We start from the raw sequence: 16780 nt of genomic DNA on the forward strand, positions 1-16780 counted from the left end.
AAAGAAATGTTGGGTCAAATCTGGAATAGGATGCTTCATCTCACAAGCATGATTCAGCTCTTCACTCATATTTTGCACTGGTAATACAAAGAAGAGTTCCTAAACTCATATTATGGAGGCCGTATAAAAATAATGCAAGTTCCATATTGATTTAGGAGCTATCTCTTGGTTTATTTTAGGTCAGATGAGAAAGGGAAGAAACACGTTAGAGAAAAATGGCCCTCAAAAAGTAGTATATGGATGTGTAATAGAAGTAATCTGCCTCTCTAGACACTGAGATGACATAGACTAGAGATGTAGTGTATAAAGTAGAACTAGTAGGTTGATATCTCATGAGATTGGGGAAATCCTCTCTAGAGATAAAATAAACTGTCAACGCAGCCATGATTCCACCAAAAATTTCCAGAGAAGTCTCTGGTTGGACTCCGCAGAATTCTGTGAGGCCCTATAAACAAGGGCACTGGAGGAGTTTGGTACTCTACTCTCCAGCCCAGAAAGACCTGGTTTGAAGTCCAGTCCCTAGAGAGGTGGTATAGTCAGCCAGTCAACAAACATTTATTAAGCACATACTATGTGCCAGGTTCTGGGGATAGAAAGGAAGGCCAAAAAAAGGAGAAAAAAAAACACCTTCCTTGCTCTCAAAGAGCTCACAGTCTATTGGAGGAGATAATACAAACAAGAGTTAGCAGCGGTCCAGTGGATAGTGCTGGGCCTGAAGTCAGGAAGACTCATCTTCCTGAGTTCAAATCCAGCTTCAGACGTTTATAGCTGTGTGACCCTCAGCAAGTCATTTAACTCTGTTTGCCTTGGTTCCTCATCTGTAAAATGAGTTGGAGAAAATATACTCCAGCATCTTTGCCAAGAAAATCCCAAATAGGGTCAAAAAGAATTGGACATAACTAAAAAATAAGTAGATAACAACAGCAATTATATAGTACTTTAAGGTTTGTAAAGCATTTTGTATTATATACACATATGTTATAGTAATAAATACATGTTTATTGTTTATGTTATTTGATTCTCATAACTACTAATGTTATCCTCATTTGAAAGATAAGAAAACAAAAGTTGAGAGTAGTGAAGTGACTTATCCAGGGTCATGCACCTAGTAGATATATCTGAAGCAGGATTTGAACTCAGGTCTTCCTGACTCCAGGTCTAGTGCTCTAACCATTATGCAGCCTAGCTGCTCAGTTATCAGCCTTGAGCTTTGTCACAGATAAATGTGAACATCAAATGAGGAAATACACCAACTAAGGGTGCCTGGCATGTTGAAATAAACATAGGGCAAAGAAAAGTTTTAGGTGGCAGCCCCTCAATTCTCTGGAAAATATGCTAGATTGCCCAGGATTGCCCAAACACTCCTCAGTTTTCTCCCTCAGCTGCTAGAACCCTTCTCTCATCTTTAAAGTCACTGGTGGAGACAGATGTATGCCACACAAACAGACATATATCTGGGCCAGGAGGCCACAGCTCTATCAGAGGGGAACTTGGATACAGATTCATCTCTCTCACCTAAACTCACCAGATGACCCAAATTCTCACAGCTGCAGATACAATTCCACTAGGAATTGAGATCCTTTTAAGCTGTGTTTTCAAATGAAAAATCTGGATGGTTTTGGATGGCTGGGGGGTGAGCCAGATGATCAGCAAAGACTTAGACTGGTGAAGCCGTAAAAGAATGGAGCAGATGTTATATGTGCCAGAAGGCCAGATTCCTAAATAAATTATCTGCCTGTTGCATTTTAAGTGATTAAGGAAAGCAGGGATGTGATCACCAAGTTTTTGAGACACATTTCCCCTCAAGCCCCTCTGAATGTGATTCATGAATCAGAGTTAGCAGCCAGGCACAAGCTGTTGGAGTTCTGAGGGTGGAGGGGAACAGGTACTCTGGGGGGAATTCACACTGCAGAGATGCGGGTGGAAGGCTGAAAGCATCACGCAGGTTCTGATGGCGCACATCTCTGTGTGCGTCAACCTGCAGTCAGCCTGGCCTGCGTGGGAGGAGGAGGGGGGTGACGCAGCCACCAGAGAGCATCTCAAATTCCTGCTGCTTTGCTTTAGCTGTTAAAGGCCATAAAATGGAAACAAACCTGGTCTGTGAGCGAAGAAAAGATTTTTTTTCCTTTATACTGTCTGGGATTTTCAAGCTCATAAACATCGAGTTGCCATTCATAAATATTTATAATTCTGGTGCTGGAAGCTTCCCAGCCTATGTTTTCAAAAAGGAGCATAACTTAACAGATAATAAAAACTGTTTTTGGCTGTAATCAGATGAAACAGTGGCCTGTAGTCAGCCCTCAGTGGAATTTCACTGTCTAGCAGCAATCATGAGCCTTGGGGAGAGCCTGGCCAAATGGATGGATATATGAGGGGGAGGTAGTACCAGGCATTATATTTCAGAATCAGGGTCATGCTTTCCTGTACCATCCCTTCACTGTTGGCATGTGCCAGACCTAAGTCCAAAGACCCTACTTTGGTCCCCTGGATCCTGGTGCTGGAGTATAGCTCTTCTGCCCCCTGTTTTACCATGACTCAAGGCAGTGTGATTAGAGAACACTGTCACTACCTGTGTGCTCTTGGGTATACCTCATAAGTTCTCTAGGACCATTTCCTCATTCGTAAAATGAAAAGGTTGGGCTGGTCAGAGGTTCTTAATCTGGTACTTAACTATGAGACTGGTTTTTTTTGAGAATTGTATTTCAATATAATTGGTTTCCTGTGTGATCCTATGTATTTTATTTAATGCATTTAAAAACATTATTCTGAGGAGTCTATAGGCTTCACCAGACAGGCCAAGGGGGCCATATAAGGGGCATGCTGGAGCCGTCTCCTACTGATTATTAATGTGAGCATTCACACTTTGGAAATTGGCAAGTGCTATGAATCAGGGCTTGGTTTATTGTTTAATGCATCCAACATATTGGAGATCCAGTAGTTAAACATTTATCAGCACACAAAAGGTTAAGAACTCCTGATCCAGAGGCTCTCTAAGCTCCCTACCCACTCTCAATCTTTTATCTCAGATGAAATCCTTCCTTAGAACTGATTACTGGGGTCGACATTTCAGAAGTCAGATTTGCATTCTTGCCACTAAGGAGGTCTTATACTGTAAAAGCAGGTAGCAAACATCTGGCTTTTCTTCCTGGCAGAATGTTTACAGTCCCGTTTGACTGAATCATCCACAAAGCCCAGGGCCATGGATTCCGACCACAGAGAGCAACCTCTGTAGTGGTGAATAGTGATGGTGACTAGAGAGGAAAGTACCTGCTTTGAAGAATTAGTGGGTTTTTGGTGGGAGAGGGAGTAAGGGGGGAGGGGGAGCATCCCCCTTTTCTCCTTCATCAAAACCTCATTCCTGAGTCTGTGTCATAGATTGAGACAATGGCAAGTCTCTGAAATAGATTCTGTGCTTAGAGATGAGCTTTGTGTATAGTTTCCTCAAGGGAAACAGAGAGCTTTTATTTGGAATGCTAGACAGCTACACGTTTGATATTTCAGGCGCAAGTTGCAGGGGTGAGATGATTAATGCAACCAAGCTTATGAGCTCCAGATAAAAAGGGATCAGATGGGGGAGAGATGCAGATATAGATCAGGTGAGGCAGACAGGCTGTTATTAGACTGGCCTGTTAGGAAAGTAAGACCAGTGGCTAACCAGAAGCAGATTAGAAGTTCACAGTTCCATGAGCAGTTCCCAAATACAAATCATGTCCCTCTTGTCCTTTCTGTGAAAATGTAATCTCATAATCATCACTGCCACCAAGCTAATCCTGCCTAGGAGATAGTCCTCTACCTCAATTTCCTGCTCTCTCTCTCTCTCTCTCTCTGAAAGACACTACAAGTGAAAAGCCGTGATTCCCAAACTTCAGATAGGTTATTATAAAATAAGGAACTTGATAAAAACAAGGCAGGATTTTTTTTTTGCATTACGGGATTATTCTTTATAGCATCATAAGAGACTTCAGACATGACCCGAAGCTTTTTCTCTTAGCCGAAGGAATAGCAAGCTTGTGTTTTTAAAGTCCCCTTTAAAAGGATTCTGTTTCCAAGTATTTTTAAATTAATGTTTGGTGAATGGACTGGCAAAAAAATGGACTACATTAATTTCCTCTGAAAAGAGGATTGCTGTTGTTATGAAACCTTGCATTATGCAGCTGGGTCTTCTCCTTATTACCACTCCAGAGGGTTTTCACTTCAATTACATCATTTGGTGGGTGTGAAGTGCTTTGTGAGTGAAAAGCATAGCTCCCATTCTGGGTACTTTGATGTATAAGTTACTTCATCTTTGTGACTATGCCCTCACATGATACAGATCCCAGCACCACCACAGCTCCTTATCCTATGTGACCCCTGTATATATCTGCTCATAAATCTTCCATTCAGATACACCAGAAGTCCTGCTCTCCTTTTAGTATCTCAGAGATGGCAGTGTATCACTCAGGCTGACCATCTGTTATCTCTTTCATGCCATTTTTATTATCTGCCTCTGATATGATCTTTTGTGAAAATGTAGGCTAGGAAGTGGCATCTCCAATATATTACATCCCTACTTTTTTCAGTCACCTCCACTCTCAGTAATGTAATCTATGCCAATTCTCTTGCACAAATTATCAGTGACAATGTGTTGTGGTCTACTTATGGTCATCAAGGATCTTTTAAAATTTTTATTTTTATTCTTAACCTAGACATCAAATAAAATGGACATTTTCATATACATAGTAGAGTTTACCTGAAACTACACATCTCTATTGCATAAAAGAGATAACATGCAAATCTTTCCAGGTTTTTCTGAAGTCCACCTGCTCATCATTTCTTATTGCACAATAGTATTCTGTTACATTCATATATGATAACTTGTTCAGCCATTCCCTAATTGATGGGCATCCCCTCAATTTCCAATTCCTGGCCATCACAAAAAGAGCTGCTATAATTATTTTTGTTCATGTAGGTCCTTTTCCCATTTTTATGATCTCTTTGGGATACAGACCTAGAAGTGGTATTGCTGGGTCAAAACATATGTACAGTTTTATAGCCCTTTGAGCATAGTTCCAAATTGCTCTCCAGAATGGTTGGATCAGTTCACAACTCCACCAACAATGCATTAGGGTTCCAATTTCCCCACATCTTCTCTAACATTTATCATTTTCCTGTTTTGTCATGTTAGCCAATCTGATAGGTTTGATATGGTACCTCAGAGTTGTTTTAATTTGCACTTCTCTAATCAAAAGTGATTTAGACCACTTTTTCATATGACTACAGATAGCTTTAATTTCTTCATCTGAAAACTGCCTGTTCATATCCTTTGACCATTTATCAATTGGGGAACAACTTTTATTCTTATAAATTGACTCATTTCTCTACATATTTTGGAAATGAGGCCTTTATCAGAGACACTGGTTGTAAAAATTGTTCCCCAGCTTTCTGCTCCCCTTTTAATCTTGGTTTCATTGACTTTGTTTATGTAAAAACTTTTCAATTTAATGTAATCAAAATTATCTATTTTTTTCACAATGTTCTCTATCTCCTTTGATCATAAATTCTTCCCTTCTCCATAAATTTGACAAGTAGACTATTCCTTGCTCTCCTATTTTGTTTATAGTATCAGCCTTTATATCAGTGCTCAATAAAATTAGTACAATGTCGTCTGTGAGTAAGATCATTTAGGGAAACTTGCTCTCAGTTAGAAATACTTACTTTGCTTGCACCTTATATTTTCATGACCCTAGTAAGAGTGATCAGAGGTATTTTAATGGTTCATTCGCTATGACAGCTGTTCTCACATTATACAATTTCTGTGACTACCCTTTTGTTATTATTTTAAGAGGAATGAAGAAACAACACCCAACAACAGATTTTGGTTTAAAAGACTGAAGAAAGGAAAAATGAGAGTTTTACCAAGTAACGATCAGCCTAATTCTTTGAGGGATGGTTTGGAAGTTGAACTACCAATAAATTCACAGTAGGTAGCTTCAGAAGGTTTATAGTTAACATTTCCATAAGACTTTAAGGTTTACAAAGTATTTTACACACCTCTTATTTGATTCTCACAAATGTCCTGTTGTCCTTCCAACAAGGTCCTCTAGGATATAGCTCCAAAGGGATGCCTATAGACTTAGATTTAGAGGCATGGGGAGAAAAGGAAGATTTTACATAGGCATAATATACTCTGGCAATGGACCTGCAAACACCACACTTTGTTGCTGCAAAATGTACTAATCTGGAGGAATAAACTCACTGTGTTTCCCCGGAGGGGTTTTAAAATGAGTATAGGGACCTATGAAGAAGGAAAAAGGGAAAAGAGTATTTTAACAATAGGAGAGATTGAATATAAAGGTGAAACTAATATGGGAATCATCTTCTAAATTCAATGAAATTCTAATGAGAATTTTAGTTAGAGCCGATGTTCTTAACCTGGGATCCATGGACTCCCAATGTATCTAGGAATGTATTTCAGAAAGTCAGTGAACTGGGATTAGATAGAAAAAAAAAATTACCTTTTAATTTTTATTAACCTTTGTTCCTTTTATAAATTTAGGCATTTTCTTTTATGCACTCAAAAACATTCTAAGAGGGCTTCACCAGACTGCCCAAAAGGTCCATGGCACACCAAGGTTAAGAACTCCTGGGATAATATAAATAAGGGAGATGTGTATCTTAATTTTTCAAATCAGGGTTTGTGATTAGGTTCTATAAGTAGGCTAGGGAAAGAGGACTTTCTTGGGAGAGAACATCTATAAAAACTTTAAAATTATCCACCTCTATCAAAGCCCTGTTCCCCCCACACATTTACTTATGATTTAAAATTTCCAAAACTGTGGCTATTTGCCTTTTATTTTAAGCCTGAATTTTAAGTGAGTCACCTTAGATGATCTTTCAATAGCTTGTCAGTTTTTGTGACAGTTTTTGGGAGCAGCATACTAGCTTGCTATGGAGACAGGTAGCAAATACTATGAAGACGCAAGAAGGTTTTAGCAGTCACCTAGTTACCTGTTTTATTTAATTATATTCCGTTTTCTGAAGAGGCCTTGTATGGATGTAAAGTTGAATTCAACAAGCATTTATTAAGCATAGGCTTTGTGCAAGGGAGTAGCGATATGAAGACAGAAGGAGAAAAAGTCTCTGATTGCAAGGACTTCTTTTATTTGTGTGACCTTGGGCAAGTTATCTGACCTTTCTGAATTTTCTCACTTTCTACGTAAATTGAGGAATTTGAACTAAATCGTTTAAAACAGTCCTTTCAACACTAAATCTGAATTACTATATTGAGGAGAAATTTCTAAAGATATGTAAATATAGGGTTATCTGAGGAGGGAGAGAGCACTGCCTTACTAGTGACACCAGTCAGGAGGCAACCATACTAGTCCAAGAAAAATTGCATTTTTTCCTTATCTTAGTTTGTCCTTAATAGAAAAATGTTTTTTTCAATGACTTGAGAAATACTGGAAGCTATTTATGATTTAAGATCGTAACGTTTTAAGAAGTAATTAACTAAGTATTTTGTTAGGGGTTTTCCCCCTTCATAGGAATCCAGAGTCTTTGACCAGTGGTTGACTTAAAGTAACTAGGGTATATTTAATTAGCAAGAAGTTCCACCCATCCTGTGGTTCAATTCACTCAATGTATTATAAGAATAATACTTCCTTGAGGGCCTTAATTTCACCATGACTTCCCAATTCACTCAAGGGAATAAGTAGCATTGACATGAATAAGAGTCACCCAGGCTAGCTCATACCCAGAAGTACCAGGCAGCAGAAACACAGAATGTTCCGCTCAACTATTTCAAGCAGTTCTTAGTAGATGAGCTAAAGATGCACCTGCTTTTAACCTAAGCTTGTGGTACAATAACAATCCGCTGTCCCACGGGGGACACCGGAACTTCCTGGCATTTGGTCATTCAGCCACATGCCAAGAGACCTGGAGACCTGCAGGGCACCTGGCAATCATAACCCGATTATCCAATACCTCTATCCTATATCCCCAGAGTTTAGGGAAGGACATCTTAGATGAGTATAGGTTGTCATTTAGGGGTCTGCAAAATGTTACTCTTTCATCCCAGCCAGGAATAATACATAATTCATGGGAGCCCTCTCCCAAACCCTGACCCCTCTATTTTCATATTTGGCCAAAAGGAGTGAAAATAAAAGTTGACTGGCCTATTAATATTCCTGAGCGTCAACACAGCTACGTACCTTGAGCCTTAGGTTTGAGAGCAGTTAATACCCCCTGCTTCTCATCTAATTTTGAGGCTAATAAATAGATTTGTGAAGATTTACTTTTTTTCATCAAATATGGAGTCCCAACATTTTTCTGACTCATGTTCAGAAGTAGATTTGCACAGAGTCAGAGCCTTCCCTTAAATTCAGCAGTAAAAAGTGTCCTATTGTGAGGGAATTATATGAGTTGAGAGCAGTGGTTTAACTACCTATGAAAAAAAATGTACACCTGATAACACTTTTTTTGTGGGGTGGGGGAAGAGAAAAGACAATCAGGGTTAAGTGACAATTAAGTTAAGGCTCAGGGTCACATAGCTCAAAAGTTTCTGAGGTCAGATTTGAACTCAGGCCCTCCAGACTCCAGGGCTGGCACTGTATCCACTATGCCATCTGATAAGTTTTTTTAATAATAATAAGTTTTAAGTTTAATCTAGATTACTAACACTTTCTTCATCACTTTCTAAAGTCTAGACAGTCAACAAAACAATAAATCAAACCCGAATTGTTGCATTTGCCAATCTCCCATGCTCACACTGAAAATTTAACAACCTGCTTCAATCAAGCTGGTGCCAGCACACCCCTACCTGATCTCACTCAACTATTAGACACTAGCTGATTGTAATAGTTGAAGAATTGGTAGGGTGTACTTTGTTTTTAAGAACATAGGAACTGAGTTGGATTTATGAGGACTATGAGGTTGCTTTTAGTTATTTAGTTTTAGTTCCAAGTATCTGCAGGTATATGCAATGTCAGAATAGAGCTAAATTTGATTAATCAGTTACTGATCTATTTCATGACTGGATTTTCAGGAAGCATATTATAATGCCTTATTGAATGAAGGCCATGTTGCCTTACTGTGTTTAGCAACTAGTGAGCCCTAGTCTCACTGTACTGGAAAAGAACAAAGTGTGGTGTAGTGGATAGAGAGCCAGAGAGCCAGACCTAAGCTCAAGGCGCTCTTCTAACATATACTGGCAATTCACATACCCTCCCGGTGCCCTGGAAATTCTCTAAGGTGATAAATTGCAGAGAAATTTTCAACCTTCATTGGTACAGAGAAGGGGTTCCCTATATCAGTGAAATCCTAAGTCCAGGCCCAACCCCCCAAAACTCTTTTCATTTATTCAAATTATATGGCATACACAGCATTCTTCTTTCATACCTCTAAATCAACTTCATCTCAGAGGCCCAGAGATTTTTATCTCGTTCACCGGCTAATTCATTTTTCTATTTCATTAAAAAATATTATTACTTTGAGATCTTACAGAATCATAGAATCACAGAAATGTACAGTTAGGAGTGACTTTAGAGAGCTAATCCCCTCATTTTACAGATGAGGAAATTGGGTCTCAGAGAAATAAAATTACTTGACTGGGTTCACATAGTTGTTAGTGGCAGAATAGGGATTAAAACTTAAGTGACCCATTTCTTAGTGCAATGACCTTTCTGCTAAATCTATGTTACTTTTACTAGTGCTAGATGGAGAAATACCAAGGGAATTCCAGTCCTCCCTCTTCCCTCTGATGCTGATATATGATTTAAACCCTAAAGTTTTGAGTGCTGTCACCAATTAAGCAGATTTCTTTGTGTAAATATAGACTCTTATTTATCTTCCATATCTGTCCTCTTTATTTAAAGAACATTAAACTACTTCATCCTAGAGTTTGGACATCTTGGGGTATAGACTTTATCCGGGTAGTCAAACCATAGTGATAGGGCTGCTAGGTGATGCAATGGATAGAGCACCAAGCCTGGAGTCAGGAAGACTCATCTTCCTGAGTGCAAATCTGTCCTCAGACACTTACTAGCTGTGTGACCCGAGGCAAGTCATTTAACCCTGTTTACCTCAAGTTCCTTATCTGTAAAATGAACTGGAGAAGGAAAAGGCAAACCACTCTGGTATCTATGCCAAGAAAACTCCAGATGCAGTCATGAAGAGTCAGACACAACTGAATAGCAACAATAAAAGCCATAAGGATGTAGTACAATTACCAAATCCAGATAGCCCCATTGTTGTCATTACTCATTTTGTCTGGATCCACCAGGAAGTTTGGTTTCTTCAACTCTATCTTTGTTTCATTTTTTTTTTTTCAAGTCTACTTCTACCCACCAGGCCAGTGAGAGCTGTTTTTCAATCCTCTGGTCCAATTTCCAACTATCTCTCCAAACAACACTGAAATTTTTTAGATTCAAGCTGAAACTGCTTCCCTATGGGTAGTTCTCTTAACACCCTAAGCTGGTAACTATGTTCTCCTTGGTCCCTTTACCCAGAGTTATTATTTCCCAAGTTTCTTTCCTAAGTATTTAGCTATGATCATCCTTAAGGATATGTGGAATGGGTGACCTATTTGTTGTAATTTCCTGCACTGGTGTTGTTTGAAATCATGTAAGAAAGAACAATTCCTTTCATGCCACAATTAGAGGATTTTGGAGGAAATGTCTCTGAGAGAAGTAACATTGACTTAAATTCATTCTCAATCTTTTCCTAATAGTAGATTTTAGTGGGGATGAAAGAAGAGTAGAAAAGGGAAAAATCAATAGGGCACTGGGTCCACCTCAAAGTTGGAGAAAGGTACCAAAGAGGTAGGAAAACCTTGACCAAAGTTCAGGAGAACAGCATTAAAGACAAGTTTTGCCAGCTGAGTCCAGCAACAGGCTGCAATAGGAAAGGCACTGGTTCTGAAGTCAGAGGAACTGATTTCAAATTCTGCTTCTGACACTGCCTGGGTGACCATGACCAAGTCACTTGAGTCTGGGGGGGGCCTCAGTTTCCTCATCTGTAAAATGTAGGGGTTGGACCCCATGGCCTTTGAGTTTCTTTCTAGCTCAAGACTTATGATCCTTGCACATAGCAGGTGCTTATAAATGTTTGTCTAGTTGAATTCAATTGGATTTCTAAATTGCTCTCTACCAGCTGCTGTCCAGAAATATATGGTTTGGTATGAACCAGTCAACATTCAGTCACCTTTGTGTACGTTCTTTTGCTTAGGGAAAATGACAGGCCTCAGAGCCTATCAGCTAATTTAAGTAATAGCTAAAGGAAGACCTAATCAATAAAGCAAACCAGCTGCCAAAATATCACAATACACATCTTAAGATTAACACTTCTCATTATCATGATTATTATTATTAGCAGTTGTTATTGTTTGTCCTTTGTTCTCAAAGAGGACCGTGGCATCAGGAAGGTGATACATGACTTGCAAGTGGATAGGATTTAGATGAGGGAGGGCTGTGTAGTGCTAGTTTGATTATCCATGTCTTGTTTCTCTTCATTAATGTGGATAATTGAGGGTTGGCAGTATATAATTTTCTCTTTTCTTTTGGGAATTCTCTCAATATGAGAATATTTTGAAGTCTTTCTATTATCAAGTTCTCATAGGACAGGTTCTATTGCCTTTAAGAAACACTTTCTTATTTTCAGAGAAGAAGAAAAAATAACATTTCTAATAGCACAGGTGCTATGGCCTATAGGAGGCCTTTCCATATCTCCCTACCTGTTTGTGCGCCTTCCCTCTTGAGATTACTTTGCATTACTTTGTATTTACTTATCTGTGTACGTGTTGTGTTCCTCCTACAGTAGACTGTAAGCCTCTTGAGGGCAGGGTCATTTTCATTTTTATCCCTGTATCCAGAGCACCTAGAATCATGCCTGGCACATAGTAGAGGTTTGATAAATGTTTGTTGAATCACATACTTTCGCTAAGTCAGCTTAGTAGCAATAATATAATTTCTACCTCAATCCTGGACTTTGACGTGTTATTTGTTAGTAAGACAATGTTACTTATGTTTATTTCAGAGTACCGTGAAGAGAAGAGGCAGCAGGGAAATGCACAAAGAAAAGAAAACATTTAACCAGGTAAGTAAATGCTGCATTTTCACTAATTTGAATGAGGAAATCCTTTCACTTCAAATCTTCTTTAAAAGTGTCAACTATCAAAAATTTAAACAAAGCGTATCATTTGTCCTTTTGAAAGTTTTAGACTCACTCAAGGTACACTGCAAGTGGAAAATTTTCTTTCCAAACCATAGAGACCATCTCTTGTTTCCTTTTATATGGCTATAATTAACCAGTGATTTTATTCACGAAAGAAAAAATACTATTTTGCAACTAAACATCATGGAATTGTAGCTCAAGCCTTGGAAGGACTGAAAATTGGTGTTCAAGCGTTAGTTATTGTTCCTTTGGTTAACAAATATTTTGGCACCAAAAGTAGTTCACACAATCTCTCAACATCTCCCATAGCTTTATGGGCAATTGTGAATCACTGTCTTGGACACATTCTAGCATAGAAGGTACACTGTGAATTACATTGTTGATTAACAGTGCAGTAAATTAAGGAAAGAGAATGATCGTGATCTCAGTCTGCCGTATGTGGATATGGCCTTAGTTAAACAAATCTTTCTGGTTGTTTTGCTAAATTCCTTTCTTTCTTTTTCCTCTCAGGGGGTTTCCACTCCTGTTGGGTGGTTGGTAGAACAAAAGTGTTACTGAGATATCAACCCACAGAGCTTCAAGAACCAGTAGTAATTAGAGAGATGTCATAATTCCATGTGAGGTCGATTGTCTACCCCCAACCTTTGATGCCCCCTGAACCTCTTTTCTCTGATTTCCTCCTTCTCCAAACTACTTATCCCCAGCATGTTATTTCAGCAGCCCCAAAGCCTGGCAGAACAACAGGAATGTGGCAGATTTGAAAAATTTTATACGCCCTCTGCCCCCAGAAAACCTGGTTGTGCAGCCAGGGATAATTGTTAAATTAGAATTTAGCTGTAGTCCTGCTGCTGGGACTTAAATATTCATGGACTAGGAACACATTTTCTACTTAGTGCTTCTTTGTGAGGAAAGAGTTTGGTCCTTAAAGGGTAATTACAGCCCATTATGAACTAGACAGAGTCGAGCTTTTCATTCACCTCCTAATGTAGGAGGGAAAGAAAAGATGTGTCACTGCTCTGGAGGGCTCCAAAGCAATGGAAGGGGAATGTTTTTAGCCATGCTCCGCCTGACAGTATTATTGAGAAAAGGAGTTTCTATTTAGCAGACTGGAGGAATGGAACGTCTTGGGAACTGCAGGGCAGGAGCCAAAGCACAAAGGAAGCTGGTTCCCCGGCGCAAGGTAGGAGTGTGAGCGATCAGTGCTGCTTGGGGTGCTGGTAGGTGGTGCCATGACGTCAGACTTGCAAGCCAAATAATATATACATCGATTTATATATTGTTGTTGCTTGGCAAGACCTTTTTCAGTTGGTGGTGGTGGTGTGGTGGAGGTGGTGATTGGTAGTGGTGGTGACGGTGGTGGTCTTGTATGTGTATCACCCTCCATGCCATGCCTGCATTTTCCTGCCTGTGAAAGGAATAGTTCCATGTGGAAACTTCAATTGGGCCTTGAGCCTTCAGACTGCATTCCTGAAGCATATCTGATGAGCTCTTGAAACCCGAGCCTGGCATTCTTAAGCTTAGGGCACCTGGGAATGACTAGAGACCAGGGCCCTTCCCCCAGAGTCTGGCAGAGTTTGGGAAAGTTCTCCATTACAAGATAAGATGGGTATCCAGACCACCTGCTGCCTCTTACTGAGATTTTGATTCATGCCTGCTCTCCCCTATTGAATGAATGTCTGTCCAGCAGTCTTCTCCTCCTCCATTCTGAGTAGGCTGGCTATAGACTCCCTTAGTTTCCCCTTTTCCTCACACATTGACTATAATGAAAGTCATGGGCCCTCCCTTTCTGCCATCACACCTGGCAGATTTACTGAATCTAGCAATAAAAGAAAAAAGTTGGCTCCAAGGGATGCCTTTCAGATACATAGAATGCTTAAGGTCTTTTTGTGGACTCCCGCATGGGGTTTGTAAAAGACTTACTGACATGCCTTTCTCTTGAATTAACATGCCTATTGTTTTTAGAAAACCCTTGTTTAAGGAAAAGAAAACAGAAGACATTTAATCATCAAGTAAGATGAAAGTTGAGGTCCCTTGGTATCCTTTGCAAAAAGCCTCTCTCCCTACCTCCTCTAGTTAAATTCAAGGATATGTATTTAATCCATTTCAGTAAGTTTAGGAGGATTGATCTGGTTAACAGTCTTCGGGAACTTGCAAGTGAAGGAAGGGTCCCAAGGTCAGAATGGTGCTGCAGTTGGCCTGAGGCCGGGGTTCAAAACCTGGAGTTGGTGAACTTGTTTTGTTTTGTTTTTATTATTTTTATAAATGAATTTCAAGATAATTGGTAATTCTATATATTTTACTTTATACATTTAAAAACATAATTTTGAGAAGGGGTTATATAGGTTTCACCAAGCTGCCAGGGGAGTCCAAGACATAGAAAATGTTAAGAACCCCTGGCCTAAGGGTTCAGGTTTCCTTCAGAGAGGTTCAAATTGATCTGCAACTCTCAGAGAGATTCAGAACTTTGGGACAAATGTAGAACTCATTTTGTCCCTGATTTTTAGGATGAGTCTGGCTTGGTGGCTTGAGATTTCCTAAGGACTTTCTGGCCAATATCCACAGCCTTCAGGCAATCCTGGGGCTTTTTAGAGTTATCTCAGAGCAGAGAAGGAGGGTCCGCATATTCTTAAGTATGTCCTCTCCATCACTTACTCCTCAGCACCATCTTGGGGTAATAGCATTGGACTGAAAGCATCAAGACTAAAGGCCTACTCTGATGCCACAGCATGGTGTGAAGGTGGCCCAGATTTCTCAAAGGCTACAGAAGCAAAGTATAATAAGCTCAAGAAGAGCCTACCAAGTTAAAAAAACAAACCAAAAAAACTTTCTATTATGGGCCCAGCAATAGACCTTATGCTTTGTCTGAGGATTAACTTAATGAACCTCAGAGAAAGACTTATTACCAGAGGGCTGGCTCTCTGGTGACAAACTCTTCTGGTTAATAGATATCTATCTGCATCAATGGCTAGAGTAACTACTCCAATGAGATCAAATCCTTGAAATATGAAAGTGGTCAGGAAACCTATCCCAGACTGTGTTCCCTGTGATATTCCCTAATCTTGGCTCCTAAAGCCCATTTTAGGGTGTGTAGGGCATGGTACAACTAAGATGTGATGCCACTGTGGACACGTACCATTATATATATCTAGTTAGTGACTTCTGCCTTTGTCCAGACTTCCCACATCACATTAGGTTAAAGTGATGAGGAAAGAATCCTTAGAAGATGTGATATTTAAATACATGAGAATGTGAATGTCCTTGTTTATAAAGTGAGGGAAATGGAGTATGGGGTCGTTTAAGTAATTTGCCCAAAGTCAGACAGTGACTGGACATGAGTGGTGGAGCCATGATGCTTTCCTTGTCTGCCAGATAAAGCTGACTTCTAAACTTTCTTATTTATAAAATCACATAAAGCTCTTCTATCTCTACTTCTCTTCACTTCAACTCCTTGACTCCATCTGCAAAATAGAGTCCTTATTTGGGAATATATGTTATGGTCTGTGGTATTTGGTTTACTCACAGTTCTATTTTTGAGAAACTGAAAATAAACACATGTTTTTGTTTGTTCTATTCAGAAAACTCTGATACTATTTTGTTTTTTAAAAGTACATTGCATTTTCTGTAGTGGATTATGACTTAATATTGTACTTTTATGGTAGGTGTTGAATGGTGATATCATCTAAGCCATTCTATATGATTTATTTTAAAATTTCACTTCTCCCAGAAGCACTGATAACATAATTTACCTTTGAATAAGTTACTATCTGGGAATTATTTGATCTTCAGTCACAGAAACTCCTTTCATTTTTTTCCTAATAAAATTAACATTTGGTATGCTAAGCCTGGATAAGTATGTAAAGAGCTTTACTACAGTTCAAATAATTCACCTCTATCTTGAAGAACATAGTAATAATAATAATAATATCTAACATTTATACATTATGTTAAGGTCTGCAAAGTGCTTTACATATATTGACTCATTTGGTCCTCACAGCAACCCTGTGAAGTAAGTGCTATTATTTATTATTCCACATTTTGTAGATGAGGCAGTAAGAGAGATGGCCTTGAAGCCAGCTAAGATCTGGGTTCAAGTCTTGACTTTGACATATACTGTCTATGTGATCCTGGGCAAATCTCCATGCCCTCTGTCAATTCTCTGAAGACTATAAGTTGAAGAGAAGGTGCTGCCTTGAATTGGTAAGAAGGAGTTGTTTCACCTGGGAGTTCTCTATACCAATGAAATCACAAGACCAGTCCCTATCTTTTGCAGACAAGGAAACTAAGGCTGGGAAGGGTTAAATGACTTGCCCAGGTTCATCCAGCTAATAAGTATCTGAGACAAAATTCTAACTCAGGTTTTGCTGGTTCTGAATGAAGGGGATAGATGCTGATATTTTAATTTTTCGCACCAGATATTGCTTCCTCCTCCAGAAAAAAAAGAAAAAAACTCATTTCAAAGAGGTGAGGAAGTTATCTAAAAGTGTATGAAAAAGGTGATGATTGCAGTGCTACAATGAGAGAACACACAAATTAGTAGCATGGTCTGCTTTCTGAATGGAGAATAATTTTATGTGCTGGTCTAGAATTCTTTTCCTTGAGTCTTCTCAGCTATGGGTAGTCAGTTTATTGGGTA

General features: G+C 39.2%; 1 protein-coding gene across 2 annotated transcripts in view; it reads left to right on the top strand.

The window, feature by feature from the left end:
- LOC114031891 (microtubule cross-linking factor 1-like) overlaps nt 1–16780 on the top strand; it is a 170441-nt gene that overhangs the window by 83917 nt on the left and 69744 nt on the right. The window contains exons 2-3 of one of the 2 annotated variants that reach the window (XM_027847086.1): nt 12010–12069; nt 13250–13327. In XM_027847086.1, coding sequence (XP_027702887.1) covers nt 12040–12069; nt 13250–13327 — 108 coding nt within the window. In that variant the 5' untranslated portion in view covers nt 12010–12039. The remainder of the gene's footprint in view (nt 1–12009; nt 12070–13249; nt 13328–16780) is intronic. The other variant, XM_027847087.1, reaches the window with a different exon arrangement.

This window comes from Vombatus ursinus, unplaced genomic scaffold (assembly GCF_900497805.2).
Source record: "Vombatus ursinus unplaced genomic scaffold, bare-nosed wombat genome assembly UNPS02015255.1, whole genome shotgun sequence".
NCBI classification, from domain to species: domain Eukaryota; kingdom Metazoa; phylum Chordata; class Mammalia; order Diprotodontia; family Vombatidae; genus Vombatus; species Vombatus ursinus.